This window comes from Panthera leo, chromosome B3, assembly GCF_018350215.1.
Source record: "Panthera leo isolate Ple1 chromosome B3, P.leo_Ple1_pat1.1, whole genome shotgun sequence".
NCBI lineage: Eukaryota > Metazoa > Chordata > Mammalia > Carnivora > Felidae > Panthera > Panthera leo.
The window spans coordinates 125078746-125092334 of record NC_056684.1 but is presented as its reverse complement, the minus strand read 5'-3'; the positions used below and the strand labels follow the sequence as shown (position 1 = coordinate 125092334).

Genomic DNA, 13589 nt, shown 5'->3' with positions numbered 1-13589 from the left:
TGTGAGACAGTGGTTAGCAGGAAGGAGAGACACATGAGGGAAAGAAAGAATAGAGTAGGGAGGATGTGAAATTTTACATAAGATCAGGGGGTGACTCTCTGAGCAGCAACTTTTGGGTAAAGACATGTGGGAGGCAAGGAATGAGCCTTGCAGAAATTGGGGAAGGAGCTGTCCAGGTGAAAGTAACCACACATGACAAGCCTCTGATGGGTGTCTGTGTTGGTGGTATGTGACTGGAGTGGAGGGACATGGGGAGAAGGGAAGGGGATGAGGCGGACAGGTCATGAGGAATCAGACCATGTGTGTGCTTGGAGGGCATGGGGAGGACCTTGACTTTTGCTGTGGGTAAGATGGGAAGCCATCAGAGGGTTTTGAGCAGAGGTATGGTAAGGTCTGACTTCGATTTGAACAGGTAATTCTATTAAAGCTATGTGGCTGCTCTGTTGAGAAGACCAAGAAGAGGAAGACACTTGGGGAAGCGGGGTGACCAAGTGGGAGGCCCCTGTAACTATCCAGAAAGGGATGGTTGTTCCCTGAAAGAGACATGTGCGAAAACAACTTCCAAAGGCCAAAGGAGCCCTAAGGCCAGAGACAAAGGCTGATAGGTCCAGTTTGACAACAAATGGTTTTTTAAAGGGACTTAGGGACAGAGGCAGGTCTTGGGCAGCTACAAGCTGAGTAGATCTCTGTGACCCCACCTCCCATAAGACCTTCTTTCATAGCCCTACAGGCTGGGGAGTCATGCTGGTGGACCACCCCGGAGGGACCGTTGGGGAGTAGGTTGTGTGTCACAGTCCTATCTCCTGAGCTGATTGAGGACTTCATGCCCCAAGGGTGCACTTAGGTTAGATGAGAAAGAATGTTGGGAGAAGGGGGCTGCACTCAGGAAGGCTTCAGGTCATCACCCTCGAGTCTGGGTCACACAGCAGTGTGTTCGGCCGGTGGTAGCTTGGAGATGGTGGGAAGTGATTGGATTTCAGATGTATTTTGAAGGGAGGACTAGCAGAAGCTGTGGTGGCCGAGTTGTGAGACGAATCAAGGGTGGCTCAAGATTTCATTCCGAGCACCTAGGAGGATGAAGGAGCCCATGTGGAGAGGGTGACAGGAACTTGGTTTCCAATAGGTAAGGTTAGACACCTAAGTGGAGATTTCAAGTAGATTTGGACGTAAGTTTATATCTGGATGTAATAACTACCACTTGACCCTCTTTCAGCGCTTCCTTTGTGCCAAGCACTTTTCCAAGCGCTTCATCAATATTAACCTAATCCCCCTGTGAAGTGGGTACAACTTTAAGCTCCATTTGCACAGGTGAAAACCCAGCAGAACAGGTGGATTAAGTAACTTGCCTCTGGCTGCAGGGCTGGATACCAAACAAGACAGGCAGTCTGGATCCAGGGGCCTTGTACCTAATCTCGTAGGAAAGGAGGAGACAGATTTCTATCCTTTTTTCACCTTATTCCTTGCTGGATGGCTGTGGCTGTGAAGAGCCCTGCTGACAGCACTGTCTGGCCCAGGTATCAAAGGCCTGGCGCCTGGGAGAAGAATCAGCCCCAGGCTCCACACTTCAACATTTCAACTAATCTTGTGGCCTGAGGACACTCGCTTCAGAGCCCAAGTGATTCATCCAAGATTTCTAAATTGATAGATGAATAGTATTAGAGCAAATGAGAACAGTGTGTGAGGTGTAGGAACTTTGCCTCTCCCAGCTGTGTTATTCCTAGCTTCTCTTTCAGGGGAAATACTGCAAGTTTTATCCAACAAATGTAAAACGCCAGTGTGAAAATACAAATAATTAAAATAGCTTTCTTTCACAGCATTAGAGTCTTTTGATATGTGGTTTTAATAAGCTTTATTATTGAATAAATATAAAGGAACATCTTTAAAATGTATATTAAATTATAAAGAACAGCAGTACAACCCCATCACCCAGTTTAATAAATAGAATATTGTCATCACCCATAAGCCCTCAGGTTTTCCTACTGATCATATCTTCTTTCTTCCAGACATCCCATCCCTCCCTCCTATATCACCACCTTCCTGGGGTTTGTGATATTAACTACATTATTTTTCTTAACAGTTCTCCTGCCTACACATGCATCAAGAATGATATAATTTAATTTCACTTCTTTTTGAACCTTATGTAAATGGAATAATACTGTATGTATTATTTCATAGCTTGCTCCTTCAACACATTATTTGTGACATTTTCCCATATCATTACCTGCAGCAATAGTTCCTTTGGTTTTTATTGCTGTGTATTCCATTATGCTGATATACCACAATTCACTTATCCATTGTATTACAGTTTGTTATTTGCCTTGTTTCTAGTTTTTTGCACTTAAGAATGTCCTTCTAGGGGCGCCTGGGTGGCGCAGTCGGTTAAGCGTCCGACTTCAGCCAGGTCACGATCTTGCGGTCCGTGAGTTCGAGCCCTGCGTCAGTCTCTGGGCTGATGGCTCGGAGCCTGGAGCCTGTTTCCGATTCTGTGTCTCCCTCTCTCTCTGCCCCTCCCCCGTTCATGCTCTGTCTCTCTCTGTCCCAAAAATAAATAAAAAACGTTGAAAAAAAATTAAAAAAAAAAAAAAAAAAAAAGAATGTCCTTCTATGAGCATCCTTTTTGTTTTTGTTTTTGTTTTTCTGTGAGCATTCTTTTTTTTTTTCTAATGTTTATTTTTTCAGGGAGAGAGAGAGAGAGAGAGAGAGCGAGCGAGCAGGGGAAGGGCAGTGAGAGAGGGAGACACAGAATCCAAAGCCGATTCCAAGCTCTGAGCTGAACTCACGAACCTTGAGGTCATGACCTGAGCCAAAGTTGAAAGCTCAACCAACTAAGCCACCCAGGTGCCCCTCTGTGAGCATTCTAAACATACAACCTGTGAACATGTGTAAGCGTTTCTCTTGAATTAAAAAGTCAGAGAATTGCTGTGCTGTAGGCTGTTTATCCTCAACTTTCTCACTTAGCACCAAGGCGCTTTCTAAGGTGGTTCCAGTTTACTCTTATCAGCCATATATAAGATACTGTGTCTGCACTTCCTTGTCTGCACTTGGGATTGTCGTATTTCTCTATTTTAGTCAGGGAGATAGGGAAGGGGGAAGAGTAATGGACTCTCATGTGGTTTTAATTTGCATTTTCTAGATTATTAATGAGACTGAACTTTATTTTTTGCCATCTGAATTTTTTTTTTCTTTCATAAAAGTCCAGGTATATTCTTGTTGAGGTCTCTCCCTTTTTCTTGCTGATGTCTAGGACTTCCTTGCAGATATGATGCATGGCAGATCTCTCTTACACATGGATGTAGAATAAATTGGATGGTCTTTTCATCTCTTTATGGTGCCTTTTGTAAAAAGTTCTTAATTTTAATGATAGGAAATTTGTTTTTCTTTTATGGTTGGTGTTTTCTGTGTCTTGGTAGAGGAAATCTTTCCTTACCCTGAAGTTGTGAGCATATTTGGGTATATTTCTTCTAAAATATTTCTTGTGGAGCCTTTTATACTTTGATATTAAATCCACCTAGAATTGATTTTTCCACTTGGTGTGAAGTAGGAGTCTAATTTCAATTTTTTCTATATAGTATTTTACCATTATTTCTATTATTATTTTATTCATTTTAAATGTATATTAACATTCTACTTTGTTCACATCTAAATAGTGTGATTCTGCTTATTAATACGAGGAAAAAATACGTAAGGTTTTTGATTGAGAATTAACATCTTTACACACTAACTTTTTAAACCCTAGTATAATATCTCTTTCCAGTTATTTAGATCTTCTGTACAATCTGTTAATAAACCTTAAAAGTATCTTCTCTGAGGCCTTGTGCTTATTTTGTTAAATTTATTACTATATAGATAGTTTTTGTTGGTATTATACATTTTTTTAACATTTATTTTATTTTTGAAAGAACACAAGCAGGGGAGGGGTAGAGAGAGAGGGAGACACAGAATCCAAAGCAGGCTCCAGGTTCCGAGCTGTCAGCACACAGCCTGATGCGGGTCTCAAACCCATGAACTGTGAGATCATGACCTGAGCCGAAGTTGGACTCTTAACCAACTGAGCCACTCGGGTGCCCCTGTTGCTATTATAAATGCTATCTTGTTTTAAGATTAATTTTCTATATATTCTTTGTTACTTTTCAGAAATGCAGTCACTTGTATATATATTTAAAAACAAATACTGTGCTAAATTTATTAATTTGATAATTTATTAGGGTTTTTTTTTGCATTTTCTGTACACAAAAATATCATCTGCAAAGAATGAGTTTTGTTGTTTTCACTCTCTTTTACTTCCTGCCTTACTGTGCAGGTTCTGACCACAAATAGGATGTTGAACAGAAGTGGGAGTAATGGGTGCCCGTCATCTTGATGAGGATCTCCGAGGGAAAGTTCTCCCTTGAATGGTGTTTGCCGTAGGGGTTTGGGGTTAGCTCTATTAGATTTAGGGAGCTTCTTCTGTTTCTAGTTTGCCAAAAATTACTACCATGAAAAGATACTAAAATTTATTCAGTGCTTTCTCTGTATGCATTATGATGATAATATGTTTTTTATTCTTTTAATGTATTATTATGGTGAATTATATTAACTGATTCAGTAATGTTAACCCACACATTATCAGCAGAGTGATATTACCTCCAATGGGGCTAAGAATAGTTCTTTGGGGGGGGGGGGGAAGAAATCTTATTCTTTTTATATGTACAGCATAGCTATATATACAGTACATGATAGGCATACAACATATCTTCCGTGTTAAAATTTAAGAGGGAATTGATACATTGGACTTCATCAAAATTAAAACTTTTGCTTTATGAAAGTCCCTGTTAAGAGGATAAAGAGAGAAGCTATAGACTGTGACAAGATATTTGCAAACTACATATCCAACAAAGGACTGGTATCTAGAATATATAAAGAAAACTTAAAACTCAATAGTGAAAAAACCAAGCAATCTAATTAGAAAATGAGCAACAGACATTAAACATATTTTTCACTGAAGAGGATATATAGCTGGCAGATAAGTATCTGAAAAGGCATTCAGTATCGTTACCAATAGTGAAATGCAAATAAAATGAGTTATCACTATACACGTATCAGATGACTTAAAATAAAAATAGTGGTAATATTAAATGCTAGTGAGTATTCAGAGAGATTAATTGCATGTTTAGTTTAATAAGGAACTGTCAAACTGTTTTCCAAAGTCATAGTTACAGTTTACTTTCTCACCAGCAATGCATGAGTGATCTACTGTATGACCCAGCAGTTGTACTCTGGGACGTGTATCCTAGAGAAATGGAAACTTAGGTTCATACAAAAACCTCTCCATGAATATTCAAAGCACTGTTATTCATAATAACTAAGAACCAGAAACAGCCCAGATGTTCTTTGACAGGTGTAAACTAACTGTGCTTAGTCCATTCCATGAAACACTACTCAGGAATCAAAAGGAATGAAGTATCAATACATTCAACACCTTGAATGAATCTCAGAGGCATTATGATGAATGATAAAAGCCCATCGTAAAAGGTTACATACTGCATGATTCCATTTATATAGCATTCTTGAAATGACAAAATTATAGAAATGAAAAACAAATTAGTGGTTGCCTGGGGTTAGGAACAGGGCATGACAGGAAGAAATAGAAATGAATATAAAAGGCACCATTCCTTGTGGTGATGGCACTGTTCTGCATCCTGACTCTGGCTGTGTATACACAACCTATTACACACTGATAACATTACATAGAACTAAATACACACATAAGTACATGTAAAACTGGGCACATCTGAGTAAGATCAGTAGATTGTATTAATATCAAGTTCCTGGTCATGTTATTCTACTGGAGAGGAGGGGATTCAAGGGAGAGGATGATTGGGGAAGAAACCTGCTAGTGGGGCAGTAATGAAAAAAAGTTGAGAAATACCATGTTAAATAAACTAAACTCGTATTAACTGGATAAATCCAATTTAGTCATGATGTAATTCTCCTTTTCATTGATCTCTAGATTCTCTTTGATAATAATTTATTTGAGATTCTTATGTCTATGTCCATGATTGAGGATGACCTATAATTCTCATTTTGGAGGATAGAAGTATAAATGCAATGTACTTTGTCAGGTTTTGATGTCAGGAAATTCTGACCTCATAAAATGACTTGATGGGTGGTCTCTTTTTTTTTCTGAAAAAATTTTTTTCCTTTAAAGTTTGATAGAACTGTTCAGTAAAACTACCTGGTCTTACATTTTCCTTATGGGAAGATTTTAAGAATTCCCTTTATTTGATGATTATTGGACAAGTCAGGTTTTTAACTTTCTTCTTGGATCAGTTTTGAAGTTATACTTTTTTAAAACTTCTGTAGTTCTTTTTTCAAATGTGTTGGCATAAAGACATTCATTATTTCCCTCTCATTGCCTTCTAGATATATACAGCATGTATAATTATGTACCCTTTTTCATTCTTAAGGTTATTTGTGCTTTCTTTTTTCTTGATTTTCCTAACAATTTTCCAATTCTTTTACATAATCTTCTTAAAGAATTTTTACCTATGTGCTTTTTAATTTCGATAACTTCTGCTTCTATGATTATTATTTCCTTTCTAGTATTCTCTGACATATTTTGCAGCCCTTTCTGTAACTTGATAAGTTAGAAGCTTATTATATTAAATTTCAGTTCTTCTTTTCTAATATAAGCAATGCACCTGTCCCTGATAATACTGTTTACCTGCATTCTTTCTTTTTTAAATTTTTTAATGTTTATTTAGTTTTGAAAGAGAGAGAGAGACAGAATGTGAGTGGGGGAGGGGCTGAGAGAGAGGGAGACACAGAATCAGAAGCAGGCTTCAGGCTCTGAGCTGTCAGCACAGAGCCAGACGCGGGGCTCAAACTCACAAACGGTGAGATCATAACCTGAGCCAAAGTCAGACACTTAACCAAACGAGCCACCTAGGCACCCCTGCTTACCTGTATTCTTAAAGTTTTTACATATACTATTTTCATTTTTGTTTGGTTCTGGATATTTTCTAATATTCATTAATATTTCTTCTTTGACCAACAATTCATTTAAAAGTATGTTTCTTAGTTTCTAAATTTTTCAAATTGTCTTCTATCTAGTTTCGGTAAGTAGATGCTAGTTATATCTAGATAACTGGTTTGGATAACTAGAGACATCATTGTATTGTGATCAGTGTTCATGGTCTATTTGATACCAGTTTTTTGGTATTTGTTAAAACCTGCTTCATGTCCTAGCATCTGGTCACTTGCCATAAGAGTTTTAGGTGTGGATTATGAAGAATATGCATTCTTCACCTGTTGGTCTGTGTATGACCATTAGATCAGCTTGTTCATTTTGTTGTTCATATCTTCTGTTTCCTTGGTAATTCTTCTCCCTCTTTGATCTATCACTTACTGAGAAAGGTGTAATTAAAAATCTCCCATTATGATGATGGACATTTCTTGCTTTCTGCACTTCTGTCAGTTTTTGTATTAATAATTTTGAGGCTAAGTTATTAAATATATACCAACTTAGAATTATTATTATCATATATTTCTGATGAATTAAAACATATAGTAATTTTGTTGTAACCCTTTCTAATAATGCTTTTACTTTAAAGTCTATTTATAGGCAACAATATATCAGGGTTTTTTTTCATTAATATTTTGTCTTATATGGATTTTTTATCCCTTTACTTTTATTATTGTTGAATCTTCGTATTTTTTTTAAGTTTATTTATTGTTGAGAGAGAGTGAGCATGAGTGGGGGAGGGGCTGAAAGAGAGGAGACAGAGAATCCTAAGTATGCTCCACACTGTCAGCAGAATCTTATGTGGGGCCTGAACTCATGAACTGCGAGATCATGACTAAGCCGAAATCAAGAGTCGGACACGTAACCGGCTGAGCCACCCAGGTGCTCCAAATCTTTGTATTTTAGATGTGTCTTTTGTGAACAGCATGTTGGATTTCATTTGATTTTTCAGTTTGATAGTCTTTTTCTTTTAACTGGAAATTTTAGTCCATTTATGTTTATTATCAAGTACTGATATAGTTTATTTCTATAATCATATGTTTATTTTTCTTGTCTTTCCTTCTTTTACATTAATTGTAGTTTGTAGTTTTTGTTTGTCTAAATTGTCTTTATTTTTCCCTTGCTCTCTGAACATCTCCTCACTGAATAAACAGTCCTATTTGGTCATTTTCTGTCAGCTTATTGAAGCATTGGCTTCTCTTGTTGAGAAGATGGTAGTCAGTCTAATCATCATTCCTTTGAAAGTAGTCTTATTTAAGATCTTCTCTTTGTTGTTGGTCTTGTATAGTTTCGATGTCTATTTGCACAGTTATTTTTGGTTACCCTGCTTGAGATACCATGAGATTTCTAACCTGACGAAAAAATCTTTCATAAATTCTGGAAATTCTCAGCCAGTGTTTTGTTTGTTTGTTTGTTTGTTTGTTTGTTTAAATATTGTCTCTCATTCTCTACCTCTTCTCCTTAGGAATTCAGGTTAGATAGTTACCTATGAGCTTTTACCACTCTGTCCAACATGGGGCTCAAACTCACAACCTGAAGATCAAGAGTTGCACATTCTACCAACTAAGCCAGGCGCCCCTCCCATGTGTTTTAATCTCTCATGTTTTCATCTCTGTCTCTCTATGCTATCCAGATAATTTTGTATTTACGGTAGTAGTTTTCTTCTCCAGAAGCTCATTTAATTCTTTTTCAATTCTGTGTCTTCTTTTCTAATATTTTCATTTTCTTTTCGTATTTTCTTGTTTCCTTAAACATATTAAACATACTTCTATTTCCTGCTAAATAATTCTAGTGTCTGAATTCTTTGCAGGTCTGATTCTGGCTTCCCCCCATCCCTGGCCCCCTTGCTGGCTCTGGTTTGTGTTTATGGTAACTTGATTTCTTATGTATTTCATGATTTATTTATTTTTATTTTTTATTTTATTACCATGTGTAACTAAGGAACATTCTGTCTGGGAAGGCTGGCTTTGAGGTATCTTCCTCCAGAAAGGATTAGTATTTGCTTTTCCCAGGTGCCTGAGGCCACTACCAACCTGGAAATACTTCAGCTATGTTCTCAGACTGGAAGGTTTTCAGACCACACAAGTAGTTTCAGCCGTAAGCCCCTATGTGGGACAGCTTATAGTTATAAATTCTTAGGAGATTTCTTTTCTCTACCCTGCACCCAGGCTTAAGGCAGACAATTTTCCTTGCTGTCCTTAGCTTGGGGGTGGGGCTTATTGCTAATTTACCCTTTAATTGAGCCCTTTAGGAATTCAAGCTTCAGGCATCACATCTTCTGTCAGATTTCCCATCTTGGGTTAGCCCTAGGTTGTTTTCCTTCTTTGCCTTCTTCACAAGACCTTTAAAAAACTCAAACTCAGAAGTCTCCTTGGTTTGTTCAAAAGCCTCAGGGTCTGAAAATCAGGATGAGTGCTCTGTTTACCATTCTGGATTCCATCTTGAACTTGGCCTCTGATAATTCTTTCTTGCTCACCCTCTAATATATTTTAAATAATGTTATTACGTTTTATTTAATTTTTTTCCACAGTAAGGTGTCTAATCCATTATATTGTAGGAAATGGCAGTCCTATAATAAGCCTTTAGAAGTTCAGTTTTGCTTTGGGCTGTTTGATTGTTTATTTTTTTCTTCTTTATCAGTTTGATTTTTTTCTATGTTTGTGTAGGAATTTTATAGGTACAAGTTTAGTTTTAACAGTCTGTACTTAGCATAGACTGTTATGAGTGTTTCTGGTGCTCCTGTTGATAAAACCAACAAATATTGAGTACCTATTCACACCAGACAGTGTTCTAGGAATGGGGATGCAGAAGTGAGTAAAATGGACCAAAATCCCTGCAGCCCCAACCCCATCCCCAAGAAGCTTGGATTCTAGTGGGGAAGACCCTGTATTATGTAGTACATTAGATGGTGATAATACTAAGGAGAAATGAAGGAGAGAAGGGACTTTGCATTTTTGGAGAGAATAGCTCAGGAATACCTTACTGGGAGGGTAATATTTTTAAAGAATAGGGGGTGTGAGCCATGAGCACTCCAGACAGAGAAAAGACCTTCATGTCTTATAAATGTCTAAGAGAATATGGAATGAAAATTCTCCGTGGTTTCATATTTGTTCTATGTCACATATATTGCTATTCATTATTTTTTTCCTCCTAAATCTCAATTTTCTCTTTACCCAAATTTCTCTGAACCCAACTCTCAGTAATTTTGATTCTCTAGCTAGGAGAACTGACTGTTTTTAAAATTTTTATTGTAGTTTATTTATTTTGAGAGAAAGAGCACATGCATGTGCACAGGGCAAGGGCAGAGGGAGAGAGAGAGAAAGAGGGAGAAAGAATCCCAACAGGCTTCGAGCTGCCAGCACAGAACTCCACACATTGTCTGAACCCACAAACCATGAGGTCATGGCCTGAGCAGAGAGCAAGAGTTAGACGCTCAACCAACTGAGCCACCCAGACACCCGTAGGGGAACTGACCCTTCTTGAACAAGCTCTTTAACCTCTTTTCAGGTGGTTTCCCCTTGTGTCAGATGAGACCAGTGCCTGTCTCTCAGGATTGATAGTGAAGTGAAGTAACATTTGTATAAGTGTCTGACATTTCGTGAGTACTCAAGAAATGCTAGTTCTTTTTCTTTTGTTTTTCCTTCCCTGTCCACACTGCTTTCAGCACTTGTTTTTAGTACTTATCAATTAATTTGCAGTAAGATTCTCATGCAATTCCATGGAGAAACCGTGTGGTAGGCAATTAACTGAAGACAAATAAACGTTAGAAAACTTCATTTTAAAAAAAGAAACTTTCCAAAGTGGTTTTGAAAGGCTGAGTTTGCTGCTCAGGGTTTAGGAGATAAAGTCAAGCCCTGTGCATTCCTCCCTTGAAGTTTGTTCATTGTATTGCAGATTTCCAGCAGCCCCAGGAAATCTCAATTTGTATATGTAACTGTCTGCAGAATCTCCAGTTACAGTGAGACTCCAGAGGCATATCACCTTCCTATGAAGTACATATATATTCACCTATCTTCTCTTATCCATTAACCTAACCTAGCTGTAATTTTGCAGTATATTTTGGGAAGTTGGCATACCACTAAAAATGGATTCATGAAGTTTTTGTTTGAATGAAACAAATATAAGTTTAGAAATAAAAGTAGAGCCAAAAATCACTACTTTCCTTTAGTGAGATTTTCTTTGATTTGGGAGTCATGAGAGCCCTTATTTGTGGTACTGGTTTTGATACGGACTTACAATGTGGGGGTTTCAGTCAGTTATTTTGCCGTCATAAGTGATATTTCCATCATTTCCTTCCCTTGTATGGCTGTTGAGATTTCGTAGGACCTGAGCACCGTCAAGGTAAGACAAGCACTAAAGATCAACGAGCACAACCAATTTATATTGTCTGCTTTTGGTTTTTGGTCTGTCCCCAGCCATACCATTGACCATGCCCTGCTGGACGTGCCCTTCCTTCGACTCCTTGAGGAGATGCCCTCTAACCTCCGAGAGCAGCTGGACCACACATTCTGAAGACACCAGTAGTCCTAGTTTTGATCCCTCATACACCGACCTGCAGCTTATCAATGCGGAGGAACAGATGAGTAGCAGGGCTTCTCAGGCTGACTTGACTGGTAAGATGGAGCCCACAGGGCTTTGAAGATCACTTTTGGTGACCTGTTGCCACTCCTAAAATCTCTGCAGCTTTGTTTGCAGAATGAGTTCAGATGTAGTAGTTCTACAGTCAAAAAGCTAGAATAGAGTGGTTCAAAATTGCATTGGGAAAAAACACGTACACAGATTGGCTGATTAGTTGGCAGGGTGTTAATATTGGGAAACCATTTGACAATATATCTTAATGTGTTATTTTCTACTGTTCGGTACAAGTACTGTTCCTTGTCAATTTATTTTCTCCTTGGATGACTGAACTATACATAGTATGCACAAGGCTGAATCTTTCACCCAGCCACCCATGCATCTTTCATTATCAGCAAGAGGGAGGTAGATTTGAGCAGAGAAAAAGCAAATGTTATGTCAAGTGGAATGAGTCAGGACTCAGCCACTGTGTCCAGACCACAAATCATTTTGCAGTTATATTTTTTCTTTTGTGCTTGAATTGAGCTATATACATCAGTCTGTAACATCCCGTGCTCTCATTTATTAAATTTCTAAGAGGTGTAGGAAGGATGCTGCCTGGCTTAGCAGGTGAAATAAGGGCCTATTAATAAGCACTGTATCTGGGTTAGGTTTAGAATGGCATTGGATAGATGTAGTGCATTCTTGGTGTTTTGTTTATTTGGCCCAAGGGATTATTTTCCTTTGAAAGTAATCAAGTTACTAATAATTTCTCTGTGGGTAAATTTGCCAGGTGTATCCAATAATTTTGTTTTTCTCAAAAACATTGTTTAGGAATTTGTCTCTGGATCATTTTTCAAATTTGGGTAACATTCGTCCTTATGCTGTATGTTATTGGAGGATTCTACACATGGAGAGAGAGATTTCTTGCAGACTAAAGGGTTCAGACAGGATTTGGTTTGGTATTTGATAGTATTGCAAAGAATCCTAGTTTATCATAGTCTGTCTTCACGAGCCCCAGTTCTTTATAGCATTTTGTTTTTACACCCTCTCCGTTCTGTTTAATCTCTATGGCTGAGGATCACGGTCAGTGGCTGAACTGTGACAAGCCCATCTCCACTGTGGGGAAAGTTTCATCTTGGGAAGGCACCATCAGAAGCCAAGGCAATTAGGAAAAGAGGCTGTACTCACCCCTTCCTTCGCCTCCTCGCCCTCAACCACCAGCCTTCCCATAGAGGACACATAGAACAAACACATTGGTCAGGAGAACTCAGACTCTGGGGTTAGACTGCTCAGATCCTCATTCTTCCATGTACCAGCTGTGTGACTTTGGGCAAGATCCTTAACGTCTTTTTGATTCAGTTTCCTCACCTGGAAAATGGAGATAATAGTAGTACTTACCTTACCAAGCTGTTAATAGCTCCAAGTGAGACAGTTTATATACAGCAACTTATATGATGCTGGCCACAGAATAAGTGATCAGCAAGGATCTGGTTGTTTTCCCCTCTCTCGCCCCAGGGTTCTTACTGTTTCAGAGAGGTGGAGGAGGGTCCGTCACAGTGGGAAAGTCAGGACCTCTAGGCTCAGGTTGGTTTTTTTCAGTGGCCTCTCTGCTTAGATGAAAATTGCTTTAATTCCTACAGGTTCTAGTGATGAAAATCAGAGTTCTAGTCGGAACTGGGCATTATTAATCTGTCTCCAAAGCGTATAATTGTTTTCAGTATCTCCCTTTTCTGAAGCCATGCTAACAGTATTACAGTTCCCACTGAGAAAACCTCTTCTCTCATTGTTTTGATCAGGGTCCTGGCAGGTGGCAGATGGTATCCTCAAAAACGTTTTATTTGAAGAGGATTTAGTGAAACGACTCTTACAGAGGCAGCAAAGCTAGAATCATGGGAAGAGGGGCTGGCCAACAGGTGCTGTGGCTGTATGAAGGACAGAGCCACTGCCAGAGATTTGGTGAAGTGGGGACTAGGGGGGAATAAATGCCCAGATCTTGTGCTCGTGCTTCCCACTGGCAGATCCCAGCTGG

General features: G+C 38.6%; 1 protein-coding gene across 3 annotated transcripts in view; it reads left to right on the top strand.

Moving 5' to 3' along the window:
* STON2 (stonin 2) overlaps positions 1–13589 on the top strand; it is a 145415-nt gene that overhangs the window by 48703 nt on the left and 83123 nt on the right. For all 3 annotated transcript variants that reach the window (XM_042943982.1, XM_042943981.1, XM_042943980.1), the window contains one exon: positions 11419–11616. In XM_042943982.1, coding sequence (XP_042799916.1) covers positions 11419–11616 — 198 coding nt within the window. The remainder of the gene's footprint in view (positions 1–11418; positions 11617–13589) is intronic.